This window comes from Bos mutus, chromosome 3 (assembly GCF_027580195.1).
Source record: "Bos mutus isolate GX-2022 chromosome 3, NWIPB_WYAK_1.1, whole genome shotgun sequence".
Taxonomy (NCBI): Eukaryota; Metazoa; Chordata; class Mammalia; order Artiodactyla; family Bovidae; genus Bos; species Bos mutus.
In genome coordinates this window covers 98,032,839-98,054,729 of record NC_091619.1, presented here as the reverse complement: position 1 = coordinate 98,054,729, position 21,891 = coordinate 98,032,839, and the positions used below count along the sequence as shown (strand labels likewise).

General features: G+C 39.0%; 1 protein-coding gene across 5 annotated transcripts in view; it reads left to right on the top strand.

The window, feature by feature from the left end:
• Positions 1-21,891, top strand: part of MAST2 (microtubule associated serine/threonine kinase 2) — a 207,379-nt gene that overhangs the window by 87,919 nt on the left and 97,569 nt on the right. For all 5 annotated transcript variants that reach the window (XM_070368127.1, XM_070368126.1, XM_070368125.1 and 2 more), the window contains one exon: positions 3,476-3,507. In XM_070368127.1, the coding sequence (XP_070224228.1) occupies positions 3,476-3,507 (32 nt within the window). The remainder of the gene's footprint in view (positions 1-3,475; positions 3,508-21,891) is intronic.

The window sequence follows — 21,891 nt, the reverse complement described above, 5'->3', positions numbered from 1 at the left end:
ACTGTCCTAAGTCATTGAGATGCATTAGTAAATAAAACAGACAAGATCCCTGTGCTCATGGAGCTTAGATTCTAGTGGGTAAAGACAGAAAATGAACAATAAACATAATAAACAAGTACATTAGAAGTGATAGGTGTATTGAAGATGTGTAGGTTATAAAAGTAGAGTGGAGTAGGAGGGTGAGGGGGGTGGGAAACAAGTTGTAATATATAGAGCTGTCAGGGTAGTAGGCTTCATTAAGAACTCAGGTGAAAATTGAGCCAAGAGATTTGAAGGTCATAGGGGTTAGCCAGGGAAGAGGAGCATTTTAGGCAGAGTGTACAGGTAAGCACAAGGCTTTAGGCAGAAGAATACTTGATGTGTCTGACAAACAATAGAGTCCAGTGTGGCTGGATCAAGGTGTGCAAGTGGACTGGAGAGAGAAGGTCAGAGAGATACTGGGGAGGGGAGGTGGGTTATCTAGCTAGGTCTTGACTTTTATTCATGAATGAAATGGCGAGCCATTCCAGGGTTTTGAGCAGGAGTGTTGTGATCTTACTGACCTTTAAAAGGATCATTGTTATGTTGAGACTAGACCGTGGAGGGGTAAGGTAAGGATAGAAGCAGGAATGGGATACCAATTGGGAGACAGTTGTGAGGCTGGGGAGAGGACCATCAGTCCTTAGATCACAATAGCAAAACCCAAGAGATTCTGTAACCCATTTAACAGTAAAACATGACCTCATTTGAGCTCTTCTGGTGACAAACCTGAATTGAGATTCTAGAGTTTTATCATATTTATTGTGGTCCTCATACATTTAACTGGAGAAATGTTGATTTGTGTGATGTGTTTTGTTGATGACCTAGTCTTTGTTGAGGGTGTTTTATATTATACGTGTGTGTATATGTATGAGTGTGTATATGCTATTACCTGTTCCCAATTCTGATTTCTGAAACATGATTAAATCCAAGGTTTTTCTTTAAGACAGTGTAAGCATTTGTCTTTGGAGACAGAGAAAAATCATTGTATTCTGACTGTATTTTAAATTTAAAGCACTTAAGAATTGCTGTTGGATGGGATGTGGTGTATGTTAAAAACAGAGGAGTCCAGATGCTCAGGGTTTTGGTCTGAACAGCAGAAGAAAAGAATTACCATCATCTGAGATATGAACAGGCTGTAGTTGGAGCCCGTTTTGGTGGAGAGGACATGTTCAGTTTTGGACATGTTGGAGTTGAGATGTTGAGAAGGCAATTGATTATTATAAGTGTCGGGAGTTTGGGAGATAGGTTTGGAAAGGAGAACTCTTAGAAAGTGTTGGTTCAGTTCAGTTCAGTTCAGTCACTCAGTCGTGTCTGACTCTTTGCAACCCTGTGGACTGCAGCACGCCACGCTTCCTGTCCATCAACTCCCGGAGCCTACTCAAACTCATGTCCATCATGTTGGTGATGCCATCCAACCATCTCATCCTCTGTCATCCCCTTCTCCTCCTGCCTTCTATATTCCCCAGCATCAGGGTCTTTTCCAGTGAGTTGGTTCTTCGCATCAGGTGTCCAAAAGTATTGGAGTTTCAGCTTCAGCATCAGTCCTTCCAACGAATATTCAGGACTGATTTCCTTTAGGATGGACTGGTTGGATCTCCTTGCAGTCCAAGGGACTCTCAAGAGTTTTCTGCAACACCGCAGTTCAAAAGCATCATTTCTTCGGTGCTCAGTTTTCTTTATAGTCCAACTCTCAAATCCATACATGACCACTGGAAAAACCATAGGTTTGACTAGATGGACCTTTGTTGGTAAAGTAATGTCTCTGCTTTTTAATATGCTGTCTAGGTTGGTCAGAGCTTTTCTTCCAAGGAGCAAGCATCTTTTAATTTCATGGCTGCAGTCACCATCTGCCGTGATTTTAGAGCCCCCCAAAATAAGTCTGTCACTGTTTCCATTGTTTCCCCATCCATTTGCCATGAAGTGATGGGACCAGATGCCATGATCTTAGTTTTCTGAATGTTGAGTTTTAGGCCAACTTTTTCACTTTCCTCTTTCACTTTCATCAAGAGGCTCTTTAGTTCTTTGCTTTCTGTCATAAGGGTGGTGTCATCTCCATATCTGAGGTTATTGATATTTCTTCAGACAGTCTTGATTCCAGCTTGTGCTTAATCCAGCCCAGCGTTCCTCATGATGTACTCTGCATGTAGGTTAAATAAGCAGGGTGACAATGTACAGCCTTGACATACTCCTTTCCCAATTTGGAACCAGTCTGTTGTTCCATGTCCAGTTTTAACTGTTGTTTCTTGATCTGCATACAGATATCACAGGAGGCAGGTAAGGTGGTCTGGTATTCCCATCTCTTTAAGAATTTTCCACAGATTGTTGTGATCCACACAGTCCAAGGCTTTGTCATAGTCAATAAAGCAAAAGATGTTTTTCTGGAACTCTGTTGCTTTTTTGATGATCTGGCGGATGTTGGCCATTTGATCTCTGGTTCCTCTGCCTTTTCTAAATCCAGCTTGAACATTTGGATTGGAGGGGAAGGTAAATTGGTATCATCATTTTGGGAACAATTTCTGACTCAGTTCATGCCACAGCTAAGTGTATACTACCAAGAAACTTTTATACATGTGGATGACAAAACAAGTATAGTATGTTTATAGGAGCATTTTCTTTTTGGAGAAGAAAAACATGGAAAGAAAATTAAGTTTCCATTTACTGGAGAATCAATAAATAAATATTATAAAAATTTATGGATTGGACCACTGTACTATAGCTATGTGAACTAAAGTGAAATATATTCACATGGGTGAGTCTCCTAATTATAGTGTAGATTGATGTGAGCTGATGAATATATGCAGTGTTGTAAGTATATAATTTAAAAATATATAAAACAATGCTAGTAATTATTTAAGGATATAGATAATAAAAAAGACATATATGGAAAAGATAAACAAAAAATTAAGATAGTTGTTAAGTGGGACTAGTGGGAGGTGGGACTTGATAAATTTGGAAAGCATGTCACAGCGGCCCAACTTCTATTGTAGGGGTTATTTCTCATGCCAGCGGTGTGTATCATCAATCTCTATTGTAGTATTTTCTATAATTTATTTGTTTAAAATATTTTATAATTAAAAAAACCTTCCATTTCATTCCTCTCATACCCAGTACTAACACAAATCCTTCACAATCTATCAGCAGTTGATGGCTGGCCCAGTGAGTACCTGAAACCTACACTGGCCTGTTGGTTCCATCTAGTGGTGAAAGTGCTGCAGGTGTTCTGTGAAACATCTTCAGCAAGGAAGAATGAGGAGATGATAGTTAGCCAGACTGCTTAAATTTTATTATTTCACTAAAATTTAAGAGACAAAGGAAAATGTTATTTTTTAGAGCTAGTGAGTTTTTGCCATTATTAAAATGATGCTATAAATCTTCTAGGACATAGAGCACAGACTTTTAGGACTGAGATGGGTTCTTCTTTCTCTCTAAGTTGTGTTTGTGTTTTGTTTTTCAGAAGGAGCTGAGCCTTCCAAGAAGAGGCAGCTTGTAAGTAGATGATTATGATTGCGATTATGATCTCCTGGTTGGGAATCCCTCCTAGGGACTGTTTTCAGTATCACTCAGAGAACTCTTATTCATGAGTATATTTTTCTGTGGACTCTTTTCTGGGCCAGTGAAACCAGTGGACCAGCCAACTTCTCTCACTAGGTCAGCTCTTCCACTCTCCCTCATCACTCCCTACCTCAAATCCTCTCCTTTATGTCAATTTTTGTCTAACATTTGAGGGGAAGCCGCCAATTAAATACCCATCACAGTCTTATGCTTGTGTTCTGGAGTTTACTGAGTTTAGTAGTCATGCTTTTTGCGAATGTTAAAATTGAAGCTCTTAACATCTGCATCTGTCCCATAAATGGTACTAGGGAGAGGTCAACAAGTTGAGGCAAACAAAGGCTAAGTTTGGGATCACGGTTGGAATAGGGCTGTTGTTTACCTGTTTGTTCCATTCTGGCTTCAGGGCCCAGGGAAATTCATTAATGATCCTTGTCCCAGGATTTTAATTTCTAATATTTTCTTGGCCTGCTTTTTCCCTCAAGAATTCTTTTGGAGGTAGTACTGCAAATTTGGCTAATCGATCATTTAGAATGCTTATTATGCAGATTAAAAACAAACATTTAAATGATAAAAAGCAGTTAGAATGCCGATTCTGAAGTTATTTAAATTAAAATCTCCATGTTGAGGCCCAAGAGCCTATATTTTTTCGCCCCTGCACCCACACCCACCGTGATTTTGCTGAGAAACCAAATTTGAGAAACAGTAAGGAAATAGGGCTATGTTAAAACAATGGCTTTGAAATTTTTCCTTACAGAAATACATGAGGCATAATTATGGAGGAGGACACAACAGTATTCATATATATTTATTAAGTATACTTTATACATCGTATGCATTTAAAAATGTGTGAAACACATGGTTTTTCTGTTACTGTCTTTCTGGGATTTTGCTTAGTAAAAATGCTCTAATGATTAAATTATCCTCTGAGATTCTTACAAAGTCCTTTTGGCTACTTTATGAAAGCTCACTGTTATTTGATATAAAGAGACTTATGAGTCAGAAAACTCCTAGGGGTCAGTCTTGGCTATGTCACTTAATTAACTTTGTACTGTAGAGGAATCGCTTCATCTCAGTTGCTTTATCTATAGAATGAACATTTTGATACCTGTTTTTCTTCTTTTTTAATAGTTATTAGAAAGACAATATGTGTGATAGTGCTTCATTTTTTAGTTTTAGTTTAAGTGTATGTTACTTTAAATTTGGATATATTTTATTATTTAAGAGTCACCTTTCTGTCTGTATTTCTAGCAGTGAATCTCAGTTCTAGGTTCTCAGGTGTGCTGAGTCTTCTAAAAACTGGGCAGGAGTGCTGCCAGGACTCTTAACGGACCCACTTAATGATGCACTGAGTGGGTATATATAATTGAAAGAGAGTGACTTTTCAGCATCACATTCAGCAAATACTTGTACTTGGTGACTTTCCTATTATTTCCGGCATTTTTTTATTCTTTAGGTTCCTTTTTTTGGAAGTTCTCTGAGCTTTGCCTTTGCTTCAGGTTAGGTGAAATGAGTCACTTCTTTCAGGAATGTATACCTCTAATGAATAGTTTGCAGAGAAGGAAGCATATCCTGTGAAAGTGATTTTTGTTTGAAACTGGAGGAAATTTTAGATCAATTTAGCTTTAGAGACATTTCTTGGTTATTTTAGTGGTATCTAAAGTTAGGCTTATACTGCTGCTGCTGCTAAGTCACGTCAGTTGTGTCCAACTCTGTGCGACCACATAGACTGTGGCCCACCAGGCTCCCGTCCCTGGGATTCTCCAGGCAAGCATCCTGGAGTGGGTTGCCATTTCCTTCTCCTAATTACCTTTAAGTATTGCCATGCCGATTGTCTTGTAGGATCTTAGTTCCCTGACCAGAGATTGAACTCGGGCTCTGACAGAGAAAGTACTGAGTCCTAACCATTAGATCGCCATGGAAATTATCCAGAAATACTTTTTAATACACTAACTCACATTTAAACAGTGGTTCATTCAATAAATTCATACTAATACCTGCTGTTTGTTGGGCACTGCTCTTAAGTTCTGAGGTTATAAGCTTCAATTAGATACATTTCTCTATTTTGGGAACTTAGAGTTAAGTTAACCAGAACAATAATTTAATTAAAAAAATCATTAGTATTAGAGGAGTATAAAGAATTTTACTCTGGAAGGAATCTTAGAAACATGGATGCTAATCTATACTTTGCCACTAACAAGTTATATATGGTTTTAACAGGAACTATCATTTCTAGGCTTGAAATTCTTCACTTGTAAATGAAATGACTGCTTTATCTGAACTCTGTGCTTAGTCATCTTCCCAGATAATGGTAGCTCCATGGTACCTCTTCTGCAGAGAGCTGGGCATGTCTTTGTATAGTGTGTGCAGTAGATGGCAGAAGATGACTTAGCATCTTCAATAGAGAAATCAGGAAAGTAAGGGTACCTTACTTTTTATATGTGGTATTGGTAAGGGTCTGATTTCAGTCCTTTGAATGTCCATAGCTGTTGTCCCAGCACCGTTATTGAGTAGTTGTCTTAGGTTTTAACAAGGTCACTGGTTTCTCAGACTGTAGGGAGAACAGGAGTGAAAGCTGGAAAGTAAGTGAGGATACCATTACAAAATTCAGTCAAGATGATGACTACTTAGCCAGGGTGGTAGCAGCTTAGATGGTGAGAAGTGAATGGATTCTGGATGTATAAAAGGAGAACTGTCAATATTCGCTGATAGTTAATTTTGGTATATGAGAAAAAGAGAGAGATTGAGGTTGATGGTGAGGTTTTAAGGCTGAGTAGGTAGATGCATATGGTTGCCATTTACTTTACAAAATCGAGAATATTGTGAGTGGAGCAGGGATTTTTTGTTGTTATTGTTGCTCTTGGGATGGGCAGGATGGCGATTTTTGGAGGAATCGCAGCTTTGGTGCTTGCTTGACATTCAAGAAAGAGTGTTGGTAAAGAGATTGCATATGTGAATCCTGGGGATCAAGGATGAGATATGATCTGGAATTATACAGTTAGGGATTGAAAGCATATATTAATAGATGATGATTTAAGTTATGGGATTGAATGAGATAAACTACTGAACTGCTACTTAAGTGTAGTCAACTGACAGGTGATGATCAATGAACTGCTTTAGTACAGAAGTTTAAACAATTTGACATTGTTGTGACCTTCAAGCATTTGATCATTTTTCTGTTGTTTTATATTTGTTGTGTTGTGTGATGATTTATAAATGGATGGAAATTTCACTTGGTCCTTCATCACAGCTAGTTTGAGAAGCACTGACCTGTTGAGTTAGTGAATCTAGTCATAAAAGAGATCTAAGGACTGAGCCCTGGGCCTCTTCAGCATTTACTTATTAGGAGACAAGAATATGTCAGTCAAGAAGCCTGAGAAAGGACATCCAAGTGAGGTTGCAATAAAACCAAGAGAGAGTGGTGTTTCCAAAGCCAGAAGAAAGTGTCAAGGCTATGTAAAATGACAACTAAGAATTGATTTTTGAGTTTAGTAATAGGGAAGACCCAATTGGTCACCTTGGCAAATGACATTGATCAGAGGTGGGTCCAAAGCTTGATTTGAATGGATTCAAGACCGAATAGGAGACAATATTACCTCTGTACTATTTGTATTTAAAAAAATGTCTAATTTCAATCTAATGTGTGAGGAAGCAATCAGAAAAGCTCAAATTGAGGTGATAATCTGTAAAACTGCTGGCCTGAACTCTTCAAAAATGTTGAAGTTGTAAAAGACCACAAACACTAAGAATATGTTCTAGATTGTTGGAGAAAAGAGGCCTGGTGAATAAATGTAGTTCTTGATTGATTTTTGGTTGGATCCTGGATTTTTTAAAATAGTTGAAGGATATTATTGGAACAATTAAGGAAATTTGAATGTGGACTTTTCTTTTGATGAAAAGGTGCCAATGTTAAACTTTGTTAGTGTGACAATCTTGTGGTTGTTCCTTGTTCTTACAGCAAGGACATTAATTGTGGAAGTATTTGAGAGAGGAATTATTATGATGTTTATAGCTAATTTTCAAATGATTCAGTTAATTAACACAAAGTGTGTGTGTGTATGTGTTAGAGCAAGAGAGGGAGTGAATAAGAGGAAAAGAGAATAGAGGAAAAAAAGCAATGAAGCAATATGTTAACAGTTGTTAAAGGTAAGTGAAGCACATACAGAGTTTCATTTAATTATTCTTATTTCTCTTCTGATATTTTGGGGAGGAGGTTCAGTTCAGTTCAGTCGCTCAGTTGTGTCCGATTCTGCCACTCCATGAATCGCAGCATGCCAGGCCTCCCTGTCCATCACCAACTCCCGGAGTTCACTGAGACTCACGTCCATCGAGTCAGTGATGCCATCCAGCCATCTCATCCTCTGTCGTCCCCTTCTCCTCCTGCCCCCAAGCCCTCCCAGCATCAGAGTCTTTTCCAATGAGTCAGCTCTTCGCATAAGGTGGCCAAAATACTGGAGTTTCAGCTTTAGCATCATTCCTTCATACTATTATTTCAAAGTGATTTGTTGAAAAGAGGATTTTAGAAAGTAGGCGATACCTGGAAAGGTAATGGCATTGAGCATTTTTCTCTCTTTTCAAAGTATAAATAGGAGATATATCTTGTTTGTATGTCAGTGAAATTATCCAGTAACCAAGGAGATGTTGATGCAGGAGTGGAGAGAACAACTGCTGGAATATTCTTAATTAAGCAAAAATGGAGGCCATCTAAGTACATGTGGAAGTACTGGCCTTAGACAGGGATGTTGACAATTTGTCCCCAGCAGCCTCAAATACCTCATTTTATTTGTAAAAGATTATACATATAAAATGTATGGCATAGAACCTTCAATTTAGCACTCAACTATTTGTTATTGTTAAAGTGTTTACTGCAATGCCTGTTTAATTAGTAGACTTTGAAAAAGTGGTTGTTGTTTGTTACTGTTTTTATTATTAGCAGGCTATAATTACCTGTTAAAAACTGTAAATTCTTTAGAAAAACAAATTAGTAAGATCCTAAACCAAGTTAAACGAGCAGTAGGGTGCTTTAGAAAAGTGACAGGCTATTCATGGTTGGTTTTGGTCACATTGGGAAGAGAGCAGCTAAATCCCAAGATGGGGAATGAGAACATCCAGGCTTGCAATGATACAGACTTTGTTGGGACAAGGTGGTTATGAAAGTTCTTTTGGCCTGGCTTATATCATTTATCTTAGCTGTAGCTTCCTGAAGTAAAATTGTTTTCATTTTAGAAAACTACTTCATATTTAAACCCATTGGTGTATTATTAATATTTTTAATTGCATTAAAAAAATGTAGTCTAGAATATCAGACCTAGAAGAGCTGATAACTTTGTTGATAGTGTACATATCTGTGGGGAAATGATTGAAAGAAAACGAAGTTCTAAAGTGATTTCTATTTGTTTACCCAAGCCATAGGAATATTGTGTTTTGCTTTTTTCTCAGTTGAAACAGCTCTGAATGACTTCCCTTGTCTGGGTCTGTGGCAGAACCCCCTCTTAGCAGTGCCTATCAAATAGGATTTTTTTTTGTTTGTGAATCAGCACCAATATCTAGGCCCTATTCTTAGGAGCTCAGTGTCAGTGGTGTTCTAGTCTTTAGTTACTCAGAAAGTTAAGCTTTTCTAATACATAATACAACTCAAGGTAATTGTCCTTTTATTTCTTGAAACGTTTTTATTTCTTTGAGGCTGTGAGCAGTCAGTAGAGATAAAGAACAAACTGTAGGAGCGAAAAGGTAGCTACAGCACCTGTCATAGTGTGTGTGTGGCTCTTGGTAGCCTTTATTAAACTTGAGTCCTTGAGGATAGTTACCTTTGCAGTGTTGACTTGCTCATTTGATCAGTGGACTAGGACATCAGATATTGGATGAAAGTGGGAGAGTCAATTCTTAGGTAGGTTGATAAGAAGTCTTCGGTCTCTGAGGAGGAGAAAGGAGTCTGGGGCTCTTGAGGAAGAGATAGGGTTCTGAAGTTCTCAAGGAGGAGAAAAGGACAACGTTTTTTCTTTAAGCCCAGAGCTGATGATTGCACAACAAAACAACTCATCTTGCTCAAGGACATGTTTTCTCTTAAACTCTGTTCAATTCAGTTCAATTCAGTCACTCAGTTGTGTCCGACTCTTTGGGACCCCATGGACTGCCGCACACCAGGCTTCCCTGTCCATCACCAACTCCCAGAGCTTGCTCAAACTCATGTCCACCAAGTTGGTGATGCTGTCCAACCATCTCATCCTCTGTCATCCCCTTCTCCTCCTCCCTTCTATCTTTCCCAGCATCAGGGTCTTTTCCAGCCAGTTCTTCTCATCAGGTGGCTGAAGTATTGGAATTTCAGCTTAAGCATGTCATTCCAATGAATATTCAGGACTGATTTCTTTTAGGATGGACTGGTTGGATCTCCTTGCAATCCAAGGGACTCTCAAGAGTCTTCTCCAACACCACAGTTCAAAAGGATCAGTTCTTTGGCTCTCAGCTTTCTTTATAGTCCACCTCTCACATCCATACGTGACTACTGGAAAAACCATAGCTTTGACTAGACAGACCTTTGTTGGCAAAGTAATGTCTATAGGTTTGTCATAGCTTTTCTTCCAAGGACCAAGCTAGAGTGCAATTGTGTGGTGGTTTGAACATTCTTTGGCATTGCCTTTCTTTGGGACTGGAATGAAAACTGACCTTTTCCAGTCCTGTGGCCACTGCTGTGTTTTCCAAAATTGCTGGCATATTGAGTGCAGCACTTTCACAGCATCATCTTTTAGGATTTGAAATAACTCAACTGGAGTTCCATTACCTCCACTAGCTTTGTTCATAGTGATGCTTCCTAAGGCCCACTTGACTTCGCATTCCAGGATATCTAGCTCTAGGAGAGTGATCACACCATCGTGGTTATCTGGATCGTGAAGATCTTTTTGGATAGTTTTCTGTGTATTCTTGCAACTTCTTAATATCTTCTGCTTCTGTTAGGTCCATACTATTTCTGTCCTTTATCGTGCCCATCTTCGTATGAAATGTTCCCTTGGTATCTCTAATTTTCTTGAAGGGATTTCTAGTCTTTCCCATTCTGTTGTTTTCCTCTATTTCTTTGTATTGACAGTGAGGGTTTTTTTTTAATCCTTGTTATTCTTTGGAACTTTTGAAAGTGACAAGTAGATTCAAGGGATTAGATCTGACAGACCGAGTGCCTGAAGAACTATGAAAAGAGGTTTGAGACATTGTATAGGAAGCAGTGATCAAGAAAAGTGACCATCAAGTAATGACCATCCCCAAGAAAAAGAAATGCAAAAAGACAAAATGGTTGTCCAAGGAGGCCTTACAAATAGCTGAGAAAAAAGAGAAGTGAAAGGCAAAGGAGAAAAGGAAGAACCTTGCTATTCTTTGGAACTCTGCGTTCAGATGGGTAAATCTTTCCTTTTTTTCTATTGTTAGTTCTAATCCTGCTATCTTAAAATGTATATTGTGGGAGTGGATCTGGTAAGACCTTTACAACCTTGAGACATTCTTTTGATTTACTGTAATAACCAATTGAAAAAGTATATAGCTCTCTTGCTAAGACTAGCGAGGGGGGCACACTCTGTCCTCCTTCTGATGATTATGTCAGAAGCTTTCTCTGTCCCTTTTTATGCTTTAATAAAACTCCGATTATGTCAGAAGCTTTCTCTGTCCCTTTTTATGCTTTAAAGAACTCCGCTACACAAAAGCTCTTGAGTGATCAAGCCTGGTCCCTGGTCCTGAAGCTAAATCTTCTTCAGAGATTCCGAATCCGACATCGTTCACCATAAGCTATCAAAAGTAAATGCCATGTGTCTGCAATGGTAGTCAGTGAGCAGGGAAGACTTCCTGGGGCTCAAGGATTGGATGTATCAAACTTTAGCCCTGTGAAAGTGACATGTGAAACAGTATCATGTACTTTCCCACTCTGATGCAACTTGATGGTATTTGTCTAGATGAATGCTTCAGGAGAATGTGCTAAAAAGAGGTACCACCTGCTACACATTGTAAATCCTTTGTGTGTGTCAATAGTGCCTAATATAAGGCTTTAGTTTCTCTGTGGACTTTGCAAGTCAGGAAATTTTGATACCTGTAAGAACTTTGAAGGCCAGAGTGATAGCTTTGTGTTACATTTAATAGTCTATTTTTTAAAATTGGGCTTATACAGAAAATGGTCTTACATAGGTTCTCTACCTCCCAGTGGGAAGGCAGGGATTGACAGAGATTGGAAGGAATGGAGCAATAGTTACTACTAATTTCCCAGCAGGAACTATTTTGTTGTTAAAAAATGAACATGGTTTGTCAATGAGCCATAAGTGTGTAGACACAAGACCTGAAAATGGAAAATTTGTGAGAACCTGTATGTTACTGTTATGTTGAAAGTAGTTGTCATTCTGATCATTTGCACATTTATATCTCTTGACCTTGCAACTACTTTAATGTATTTGAATATCTCAAAGTCAGCTCAGTATTAGCATTTATAAAACTGAGGGCATTGTCTTTCTCAGAAACCTACTCCTCTCTTATTTTCTAGCTTACTAAATGGTACCACTTCCTCAAGATCGAAAACTTGGTTATCCTTGTTACCTTTCTCTGCCTCATTCCAGCTCCTTGATATTGTGCTATACCTCTAAATAGTGCCAATTCCCTCTCCTTTCTACAAGCACTTGTATGCCTATATAGTCCAAGCTGTTGTAATCTGTTGGCTCTGCTACTCCTATAACTTCTAACTTGTCTTTGTCTAGCATTGCTTACCCTCCAGTACACGCACCCATCATAAAATAGCCAGAAGAAGCTTTTTAAAGTACAGATTTGATTATTTGATGTTTATTTAAATTCATTTAGTGTGTATTTGTATTACTCTTAGGAGTAATAGTCTTAGGATCACATCTGAAACTCTTGACATGGCCCATGAAACTGTCTGTGCAATCTGGTTCCTATTTTATCTCTGTATTTTGCACAGCGTGTTCTCTGTACCTGGAATGATCTTTTCTTTATCTATACCTCCTGCTTAGTCTCAGCTTACATCTCACTTCCTTATGAAAGGCTTTTCTGATCTCATCCATACCTTGCTGTCCCTAGGCTAAGTTGGGTTTTCCATGATGTACTTTGATTAAACCCTCTACTTTTCCTTCATAGTTCTCATAAAAATTGTAGATGAAGGATTATTTGTCTTTCATCTCTCAATGGATTGTCTATTATTCTGGTTGGGTTGCCATAACAAAATACCATAGGCTGAGGGCTTAAACAACAGAAATTTATTTTCTCATAGTTTGGAAGATAGATGTCCAGGATCACAGTGCCGGCCTGGTTGGTTTCTAAAGAGAACTGTCTTCCTGGCTTGCTGATAAAAAGCCATTTTCTTACTGTTCTCACTGTATCCTCACGTGGCCTTTCCTCTATGTGTGTATGTGTATAAGGGTGGGGAGTGTAGAGAAAGGGAAAGATCAAGGATCTAGTTCTTCCTCTTCTTATAAGATCTCCAGGCCTATTAGATTAGGCCCCTCCCCGCCCCCGCCACTCTTATGAACTCATTTAACTGTGATTACCTCCTGAAGATCCTGTCTCCAAATACAATCAGTCATTGGGGAATTAGAGCTTCAAAATAGGAATTTTGGGTGGGGGACACAATTCAGATCATAACAGATGGTAAGCTCCATGAAGTCAAGATCACATTTATGTGACCTAGGACAAGAATATAAATGGAGATAGAAATGTAAAAGAGTTTTAAGTAAAGCTGCTGCTAAGCTGCTAAGTCACTTTAGTCGTGTCCAACTCTGTGCGACTCCATAGATGGCAGCCCACCAGGCTCCCCAGTCCCTGGGATTCTCCAGGCAAGAACGCTAGAGTGGGTTGCCATTTCCTTTTCTAATGCATGAAAGTGAAAAGTGAAAGTGAAGTCGCTCAGTCGTGTCTGACTCTTAGCGACCCCATGGACTGCAGCCTACCAGGCTCCTCCATCCATGGGATTTTCCAGGCAAGAGTACTGGAGTGGGGTGCTATTGCCTTCTCCGTTAAGTAAAGCTAATAAACTGTAAAATAAAACATGTTCTATCCTTCTATCTTGAGAAATATAGTTTCATAATAACAAATTACAAAAAAGTGTGAAACTATTGTTTTTTTAAGGTGTTAAATATTTTATTACTATTTAACATTATTATTATTAATAATGAATACCAGGCACATGTTGTGGCCACTTTAGAAGAGAAGTGAAAAAAGGACAAATTTGTATGTAGAAAAGAAATATTGAAATAAATTTATAAGTGGTTACAAACCTGGATACTTCTGTGGGGAGAAAGGAAGTCAGTAGAACGTATACTATACAGAGCTTATTTGCATTTCTATAGAAAGGAACTATTTTGTATTGCTGTCAGTTATCTGTAATTTAGAGAGTTGTAAAATAGCACAAAGGCAATAAAAGGCTAGAATCAAATAATTTAATCTCTAAACAATGCATAGTTTTCAATCTGAAGATTATTACTATTTTTTTCTTTACTTACACCAAGTTTTCTGTCTTTCTCTCACTCTTGATTAAATCAGTCTCAAATACTATTCCTGATCATAAAACAAGGTTGGTTTCATTAAATATGGCCTAGTTTTTTATACAGGGATAGCAATAATGTTAATTTCCTGTTTGGCCTTCTTAAATTTGCTTTGCTGGGAATTTTATAAAGAGTCTCAGATTGAACATTTAAAAGCCGCTGCTATTTGTATTTAGAGGCTAGAGAGCCAAGCTTAAGAAATTCTTTATCAGATTTCATCTGTAATACCTATGAATTTGGGTGGATTCTTCTTTTTATCAAGGTCCTTAAAAATGTCTTAAGGGTCTTAGGTCTGCCAGGAAGTGACCTGCTGGACCCTGTAAAACCAGGCCCATTTTCCTGATAGCATTTTTTATGTATTGAGTCCAAAAATTCAACCATAGTTCTTTAAAAGTGGCCTGTTTTACCTGATTAAATAAGTATCATTCTCAAATATGACATTTCAGATAAACTCTTAGTTGCATAACCATTTTTTACAATTATGTTTTAAGGGAATTCAGTAAGTAAATTTAGTAAGACTTTCTCAAATCTCATTGGAGTCAGTGAGAATCAGATACAATTCAGAAATGTTTCCTTTTACAAAAGCAAATTATTAAGAATTTAGATAGATTAAGGAGAAAGAGTAGGCTTCCTTATATACCCAGAAAATAGGCCTTAAGACAATATTCCAAACAAACTGCAGTCATCCCTCATTAGGTCATTCAGCCTTAGTGTAATTAATTTTCATTTCACTAGATCTTAGATTAGTAGTCTGCTTCTTGACTAAAAAGAGTTACGGAAATTCTGACTCAGTCCACTGCGATGGTCTGAAAGTTTTCCACAAGTGACGCCATCAGAAACCTGTTCCCAAAGAGTCTGTTCTTTGAAGTGTCAATAGTTTGAAATACCTACTACAGTACAGTCCTTTTCCAAGGAACTCTGAAACAATTCTTTGTTGAAAACACAGACTTTGGCTTGTAGTTGATTGTAAAGTCTTGAACTCTAGCATCAGTTAAAAAAAAATCTCTTGGTCAATGACAGCTGTGGTCAGTTTATTATTGACAGTTTTTAAATGTGAATGGTGTGATGAGAGTTTATAACAAGAACAATCCAGCTAACAAGGGAATTAAGTTGTTTCTGTAGCATACAAAGTAAGAATCATAAAATCAACTGAAAAAAAATTTTAGCAAAATGTCTCGGGATAGTTTTTTCAAAGAAGACAGTGGATATTACATCTGATTTATAAAATATGAATGAACATAGCTTTTACAGAGGAAAAATTATTGATATATAATATGTAATAATCTTTTGACAGAGAACATGCCAGGACTAAGCTATAGATATCAAGTAAAAAGATTTAGACTGCAATAAATGGTAGACATTTATCAGTATACATTTATAAAATTCCATTGGCCTAGAAGAAGCTAGATTTAGATTTTAAAAGTAAGGCTTTTACCAGGTAAGCATTTTAAGTGATAACTGAAATTAAGACTGAAAAAACTAAACTATTATTTCCTAAAATCTAGCAAAACACTGTGAGGACTCATAAACAGGAATACATTATGGGATAAATGCATGCTCAGTCACTCAGTTGTGTCTGACTGTTTGTGACCCCATGGACTGTAGCCCACCAGGCTTCTCTCTCTGTCCATGGGGTTTTCCAGGCAAGAATACTGGGTGGGAGTGGGTTGCCATTTCCGACTCCAGGTTATGGGATAAAAGGGCATTGACAAATCTCTAGAAACTCCCCATAATTATACAGTTTCTGGAATATTTATATTCATAGCATTTTAGCTCTATAAATTTAAACTAGGGAAGGGTGAGCATCTTTTCTGATTTGTTAGCTTTTTCCATGAAACTCATCAATGCCAAACTAAATAAAAGGTAACACAGTTTTGAATAACCTCAGCTTTTCCATGAGGAACCTTATTTTGTTTGTTTTCTTAAATAAGGACATAATAAGTCAACATAAAGTGAAGGAAATTATTTTATTAAGATATAAAATATTTGCTATCTGGGCACATTACACAGGAAAAAAGAATAAACTTTAATAAGGTAGGTGAAAGCAATAAACAGTAAGCCAAGGAAACTGGCCCATCAAAACTGGGCAAACTTCGCTAAAATTTTAACCAATTCATAGCTTTTCAGATTCATGATATGGTATTTATAAGGCACAGCAAACAAAAATCACTTTCCCAATTTTGTTCTGCTTCATATTCTGGAACATATTCACACTTTCAGTTCAGTTCAGTCGCTCAGTCACGTCCGACTCTTTGCGACCCCGTGAATCGCAGCACGCCAGGCCTCCCTGTCCATCACCAACTCCTGGAGTTCACTCAGACTCACGTCCATCAAGTCAGTGATGCCATCCAGCCATATCATCCTCTGTTGTCCCCTTCTCCTCCTGCCCCCTAACCCTCCCAGCATCAGAGTCTTTTCCAATGAGTCAAGTCTTCGCATGAGATGGCCAAGTACTGGAGTTTCAGCTTTAGCATCATTCCTTCCAAAGAAATCCCAGGGCTGATCTCCTTCAGAATGGACTGGTTGAATCTCCTTGCAGTCCAAGGGACGCTCAAGAGTCTTTTCCAACACCACAGTTCAAAAGCATCAATTCTTCAGCGCTCAGCCTTCTTCACAGTCCAACTCTCACATCCACACATGACCACAGGAGAAACCATAGCCTTGACTAGATGGACCTTTGTTGACAAAGTAATGTCTCTGCTTTTGAATATGCTATCTAGGTTGGTCATAACTTTCCTTCCAAGGAGTAAGCGTCTTTTAATTTCATGGCTGCAGTCACCATCTGCAGTGATTTTGGAACCCCCCAAAATAGAGTCTGACACTGTTTCCACTGTTTCCCCGTCTATTTCCTATGAAGTGATGGGACCAGATGCCATGATCTTCGTTTTCTGAATGTTGAGCTTTAAGCCAACTTTTTCACTCTCCTCTTTCACTTTCATCAAGAGGCTTTTTAGTTCCTCCTCACTTTCTGCCATAAGGGTGGTGTCATCTGCATATCTGAGGTTATTGATATTTTTCCCGGCAATCTTGATTCCAGCTTGTGCTTCTTCCAGTCCAGCGTTTCTCATTATGTACTCTGCATGTAAGTTAAATAAGCAGGGTGACAATATACAGCCTTGACGTACTCCTTTTCCTATTTGGAACCAGTCTGTTGTTCCATGTCCAGTTCTAACTGTTGCTTCTTGACCTGCATACAGATTTCTCAAGAAGCAGGTCAGGTGGTCTGGTATTCCCATCTCTTTCCGAATTTTTCCACAGTTTATTGTGATCCACACAGTCAAGGGCTGTGTCAGCAGAGAATGTCGACATTCACTCTTGCCATCTCTTGTTTGACCACTTCCAATTTGCCTTGATTCATGGACCTGACATTCCAGGTTCCTATGCAATATTGCTCTTTACAGCATTGGACCTTGCTTCTATCACCAGTCACATCCACAACTGGGTATTGTTTTTGCTTTGGCTCCATCCCTTCATTCTTTCTAGAGTTATTTCTCCACTGATCTCCAGTAGCATATTGGGCACCTACTGACCTGGGGAGTTCCTCTTTCAGTATCTATCATTTTGCTTTTTCATACTGTTCATGGGGTTCTCAAGGCAAGAATACTGAAGTGGTTTGCCATTCCCTTCTCCAGTGGACCACATTCTGTCAGACCTCTCCACCATGACCCGCCCGTCTTGGTGGCCCCACAGGGCATGGCTTAGTTTCATGGAGTTAGACAAGGCTGTGATCCTAGTGTGATAAGATTGACTAGTTTCCTGTGAGTATGGTTTCACACCTACTGTCTTGCTTGGGTTTCTCTTATCTTGGATGTGGGGTATCTCTTCAGGGCTGCTCCAGTAAAGCACAGCCGCTGCGCCTTACCTTGGACGAGGGGTATCTCCTGACCTCTGCCCCTCCTGACCTTGAACGTGGAGTAGCTCCTCTAGGCCCTCCTGTGCCGGGACAGCCACTGCTCCTTGGATGTGGGGTTGCTCCTCTCGGCCACCGCCCCTGCCCTCGGACGTGGGGTAGCTCCTCTCGGCCGCTCCTGCACTGCTGCAGCCTGGCACTCTCGGCCGCAGCCCCTGACCTTGGATGCGGAGTATCTCTTCTCCGCTGCTCCTGCGTTGTTGCAGCCTGGCACCCTTGGCCACCGCCCCTGACCTCAGACGCGGGGTAGGTCCTCTCAGCCGCGCTTGTGCGCCGTTGCAGCCGCCCGCGCGGACGGTTTTTAGGGGGTTGTCAAATCAGGTTTAATTTTATAGTAATACTAAAATGATACTAACATGTAATGTGTTTATCATTGCTGTCTTCAGATGAATCAATAAATAAGATTATTAAAATGTCTGAGAAGTAATTAGATTTAGATGAAGTCCTGAGGGTGCCATTATAAGGAATTAGTGTCCTTGTAAGAAGAGGGAGAGAGAGAATACTTGTGGCTCTCTGCTTCCACTGCCAGCCCCCTCCTTCTTCCCCTTCTCTTGCTCTCTCCCATGACACAGTGAGAAGGTGACTGCTGGTTGTAACTCAGGAAGTGAGCCCTACAAGGAAACAGATCTGCTGGCATCTTTTTTGTTTTGTTTGTTTATTTTGGCTGCTCTGGGTCTTACCTGCTGCATAAAGGCTTTCTCTAGTTGCAGCAAGCGGGGGCTCTGTGGGCTGGCTTCTCATTGCAGTGGCTTTTTGTTGCAGAGCACAGACTTTAGAGTGAGTGGGCTTCCATAGTTGCAGCCCACGGGCTTAGTTGCTCTGTGGAATGTAGAATCTTCCTGAATCAGGGATCAAACTCATGTCCCCTGCATTAGATTCTTCAAATCTGCTAGTATCTTAATTTTGGACTTCCAAGCCTCCAGACTGTGAGAAGTAAATGTCTGTTGTTTAAGCTAAACACACACACACATACAAAACCTTGCAGTTTCCATTTGTAGTACATTTATTATTGATAGTTATAACTCATACAAATAAGCTCTTTGGGTGTCCCCAAAAAGTTTTGCTTGATGAATTTTGAGAAATATATATGAAACTGTACAACTCAAATTGGGACTTGGTTGCATGGCCAGGACTCAAATCCAGCCAGAAACTAGACTGGAACTTGAACCCACTGTCTTTTAATTGAGATCACATATTCACATACCAAATATCAAAACTTCATGAAGTTCAGGTTATTTATGTCTCATTGCGAAAAGAATTCAGTGAGAGACACAATGATAGGTAAGAAGTAGATTTACTTAGAGAGTATATGCATGTCATAGACAGAATGCAGTCCATCTCTAAAGGTAAGAGCTGGTCCTAGGTCATGGGGTTGTCTTAGAAAATGAGAGTGGCCATGGGAGAAACACATTCCACACAGAGTGTGGGCCATCTCAGAAGGCAAGAGGCCCTGAAACATGGCAGAGTTAGTTTTTATGGGCTGGGTAATTTCATAGGCTAATGAGTAGGAGGATTATTTCCATAATTTTGAAGAAGTGGAAGAGATTTACAGAAATTGGGCCCTGCCCACTATTTGGCCTTTTTATTGTTGGCCTTGAAACTGCTGTGGTGCTGACAGGTGTGTCATTTAGCATATGTTAATGTATTATGATGAGCGTATAATGAAGCTCAAGGTCTACTGGAAGTTGAACTTCTGCCATCTTTGACCTAATCAGTTGTAACCATTTTGTCCTGTCTTCAAGGGCTATGTTGTTCTTTTACAATAAGACTGTGAAAAAAGAATGTAAAGTGTGTTTTTATTTTATGTTGATTATGTATTGGATTGATATTGTGAATGTCTGTTCAGTTCAGTTGCTCAGTCATGTCCTGCTCTTTGGGACCCCATGGACTACAGCGTGCCAGGCTTCTCTGTTCGTCACCAACTCCTGGAGCTTGCTCAAACTCAGTCCATCAAGTCACTGATGCCATCAACCATCTCATCCTCTGTCGTCCCCTTCTCCCACCTTCAATCTTTCTCAGCCTCAGGGTCTTTTCCAGTGAGTCAGTTCTTCTCATCAGGTGGCCAAAGTATTGGAGCTTCAGCTTCAGCATCAGTCCTTCCAATGAATATTCAGGATTGATTTCCCTCAGGATTGACTGATTTGATCTCCTTGTATTCCAAGGACTCTCAAGAGTCTTCTTCAACACTGCAGTTCAGAAGCATCACTTTTTTGGCGCTCAGCTTTCTTTATGATCCAACTGTCACATCCATACATGACTACTGGAAATACCATAGTTTTGATTGACTGCATGGACCTTTGTCGGCAAAGTAATGTTTCTGCTTTTTAATAAGCTGTCTAGGTTTGTCATAGCTTTTCTTCCAAGGAGCAGGCTTTTTTTTATTGTGAATGATAAAAGATGCTTGCTATAGTATATTGTGAATATACTAAGTTAAATATATTAAAAATTGTGTTATTTTGACAATACCAGCTTCATAAACTTTCTTGAGTCATTTTGTTTTCAGATTAAAAAGCATTTTTTTATTTGGCTGCACCAGATCTTAGTTTGTAGCATGCAAGACCTTTAATCTTTTTTTGTTGCATGCAGTATCTTTAGTTGTGGCATGAAAACTCTTCGTTGCAGCATGTAGGGTCTAGTTCTCTGACCAGGGATCAAACCCAGGCCCTCTTATTGGGAGCTCAGAGTTTTAGCCACTGGACCACCAGGGAATTCCTTAGATTTTTTTTTTTTTTTCTTAAATTAGAGGGTATTTGTTCTGCTACAGTAGTAAAAATTGGAATTGGTTAAAAAAAAAATTCTTAAAGCAGTACATGGATTTAGAAATGAACCATGAGCTCTACATGTCAAACTTTGTAATGGAGTCTTATGATAAATTATTCTTGTCACAGAAGATATTACACAATATTTTATTATCACCTTATAAATTGCTATCACTTATGTTGCAGTTTCACCATCCCTTAAAACAATAGCTAGGCAGCCATAGAACATGTTTTAAGATCTCCTTTAATGTTTTCAGTGCTGGGATATAAAGAAAACCAAAAATAGCAGTATGTTCAGACTAACTTTGATCTGTGGTGGTCCTAATAAAGTAGTCTATGGAAATTTGTTGGTGAATCTGCTTCATAGTCATGTGTGGTGAACAAATGCTAAGGTGGCCCCCATAGTCTCCTCCCCCTATTAATATTTTTGTGTAATCCTATTCCCTTTGAGTATGGCAGTACCTGAAACTTGCTTCTAACCAATGAAAGAGTAAAAGTGATAAGATGTCATTCATGTGACTATATTATGGTATATAAGACTTTGTCTAAGTTAGTACACTCACCATAGAAACTGTCTTTCTGGCTTCTTGAAGTAGGCAGCCATGTTGGGAAAACCCATGTGGCACAGAATAATGGTAGCTTCTAGGAGCTGAGGTTGGCTTTCAGTTGATATCAGATAAGCAGCTCAGGCCTCAGTCCAGTAGGAAGGAAATAAATTTGGCTAACTACCTGATTGAACTTAGAAGTGGATTCTTCCTTAGCCAAGCCACTGTATAAGAATGCGGGGGTGACACAGCTTATCTAGGTCCTCTGCTTAGGCATGGTGAGACCCTAAGCAGAGAACCTGGATAAGCTGTGCTTGAATTCTAGACTCATTGAAATTGAAATAGTAAATATGTGTTGTCTTAAGTGGCTATGTCTGTGATAATTTCTTATGCAATAGAAAAAGAATGCATCATGCCAACTTACTTTTTCCACTTTCTTGCTTTAATTTCCTTGTATTTTATTGCAATGTTACTTTCATCGAATCTGCTATGTGAAAATTCTTTTGACTAAGATATGTATTTAAAATTTTTTTAAAATATTTATTTGGCTACATTTTGGCTGCATTTGGGTCTTAGATTGCGGCACACAG